Here is a 2,193-nt window from a genome sequence, read left to right as displayed (position 1 = left end):
CACTGTTACCTGTCTCCTGGACCCAGCCGTACGACGGACGCCGTTTGCCCGGGGGGAATATCCTGAAGGGGAGGACAGGTAGGGTCGTGACCGGTGCTCAGCGTCTTTCCCGGACCTGCAGCTAGTTGTAGAACACTGTGAAGTGCACGGCTCCTCTGGCTTCTGCACTACGCTGGCATCGTTTTCAAACTGCACACCATTGGCTGGATTCTGCAGGCACGGATATGGCGTGGAGGTAGCCGAACTGTAGTGTCGGGTTTCCAAGGTTACAGCCGCTTCAGAGCACGCGCATTGCGTAGACGGTGACGTAACGTGTCTTGTTGATGACGTGGAATGTTTCACATAGTGCTCTTTTGAAGCAGCCACTCGGGAGCACGCGTTCAAATCGAGGTGGCTGTTTCTCGGTTCGTTTGAACGTCGACTGTTTCTGACTTCGCTGAAATGACGTTCACCATTTCTGGGATCTTTCGAATGACGACAACTTTTACTTTCTGTTGTATCTAAACAACGACCCGTGCCAGCGGATTCACAGAAATCACAACCGCCGTTTCTGGGCTCATTTAATGAACCTCTTAAATGAGGTTCGTCACTCTCCGAGTCATTCGGATGATGCTCGTCACCACCACCACTCAAAACGTCATGACGACGTTCGCTCGAAGCGTCAGACACCACCTCATTCAGCTGACGTCTACAGGAAGCGGATGACACCTGTCCCAGCTGACGTGCACACGAAGCAGCCAAGGGAGCGGACAGGGGGAGAGGGGGCCGTGTCTGAGTCACGGCTTCAGTACAAGATCTCGCTGAAGGCATCGCCGTGGACGTAGCGACGACAGAGTCGGAGAGCTGGTGGAGGCGGTGCCGCTTGCCAGGCACATCCAGACAGTGAAGATACACGGAACTGCTCCGGGAGACAAAACTGACGGAGGACGCCGAGCTGAGCGACGTGTCCTTCCCGGAGTCTGGACTGCTGTGGGACAGCCGGTAGTGAGGACAGGGGCTAGCCTCACCAGCCTCAGCCTCACTCCCAGCCCGGGCCCCGGAGACGGAACCAGTCACACAGAAGCTGGCCGTGCAGGACACTTCTCCCAGAGCGTCGTCCGACAGACACCGGAGGAGGAGGAGGAGGAAGCCGAGCCGCCTGTCGAGGGGCCAGACCGCTGCCCGGGGTCACGTTGACCTCCACGGCGTAGTGGTGGACCTTCAGGTTCTTCTTGCGCACCGTGCTGACGATCCGCGCGTAGCAGTACAGGATGGCGGACATGGGCAAGAACTTAGTCACCAAGGAACTCAGCACGGTGTACCCCAGATCCGGAGCCGTGCAGCTCACCATCCCGGCACACGCGCGCTGGCTGGACAGGGCTGGATAGCACCCCCAACCGAGGAGAGGGGGCGTGGCCAGGATGACTGACAGGCCCCAGGCGGCCAGGATGATGATCCTGGAGCGGCGGACGTTGAGCTTTTCCTTCCTGTGGATGATGATCAGGTAGCGGTCCACGCTGATGGCCAAGAGGAGGCAGATGTTCACGGGGACCAACACCTCCAACAGCAACGCCTCTCCGACACACAACCACCTTCTCCACCCCCACCCCGACCCCGAGGTGGCGAAGAGGTCGGCCAGGGCCAAGGGCAGGACCCCGAGGGAGAGCAGCACGTCGGACAGGGCCAGCTGGGCCACCAGGAGGTTGATGGCGGAGCGCATGGCGGCCTTCCGGTACACCAGCACGCACAGCAGTCCGTTCCCAGCCACGCCCACCACCACCACCACCCCCAGCACCGCCGCCAGCACCTCTCGTGCCGCCAGGGGCAGGTCCGGGGAGACGGGCGTTGTTGTGGTGGTGGTTGTGGTGGGTGTGGTGCTGTCATTGTGTGTGTGGTTGAAGGGGGTGAGGGGGATCTCAGTGAGGGGATCTCTCCCTGGGTCTGGGAAAGAACTCATTCAGAATGGCTCCGCTGTGTGTCTGTCTGTGTCTGTCTGTGTGTGTGTGCGTGTTTATGTGTGGGTGGTGATGATGAGGAGGAGGGCGGCGTGAGTTTGCGAGTGTGTGATGACAGGCATTGGTTCGTTACATTTTTGGTTGTTGTTGCTGTTGTTGTTGCTGATGATGATGATGGTGATGCTCGAATGCTGCTGCTGCTGCTGATGATGATGGTGATGAAGTCATTCTGATTTTGATTCTGATCTCCCCACTGTGG

At 59.0% G+C, this 2,193-nt stretch overlaps 1 protein-coding gene across 1 annotated transcript in view; it reads right to left on the bottom strand.

Moving 5' to 3' along the window:
* LOC143297631 (uncharacterized) overlaps window positions 1-1,955 on the bottom strand; it is a 4,324-nt gene extending 2,369 nt beyond the window's left edge. Inside the window, exons 1-2 of the mRNA XM_076610048.1 lie at window positions 1,107-1,955; window positions 10-1,063 (exon numbers count right to left, since the gene is read on the bottom strand). Coding sequence (XP_076466163.1) covers window positions 10-1,063; window positions 1,107-1,936 — 1,884 coding nt within the window. The 5' untranslated portion in view covers window positions 1,937-1,955. The remainder of the gene's footprint in view (window positions 1-9; window positions 1,064-1,106) is intronic.
* Window positions 1,956-2,193: the final 238 nt, after the last annotated feature.

Source organism: Babylonia areolata, chromosome 23, assembly GCF_041734735.1.
Source record: "Babylonia areolata isolate BAREFJ2019XMU chromosome 23, ASM4173473v1, whole genome shotgun sequence".
Lineage (NCBI taxonomy): Eukaryota > Metazoa > Mollusca > Gastropoda > Neogastropoda > Buccinidae > Babylonia > Babylonia areolata.
Note: the sequence above shows the minus strand (reverse complement) of the source record. Positions and strands in the feature narration are given on the sequence as shown.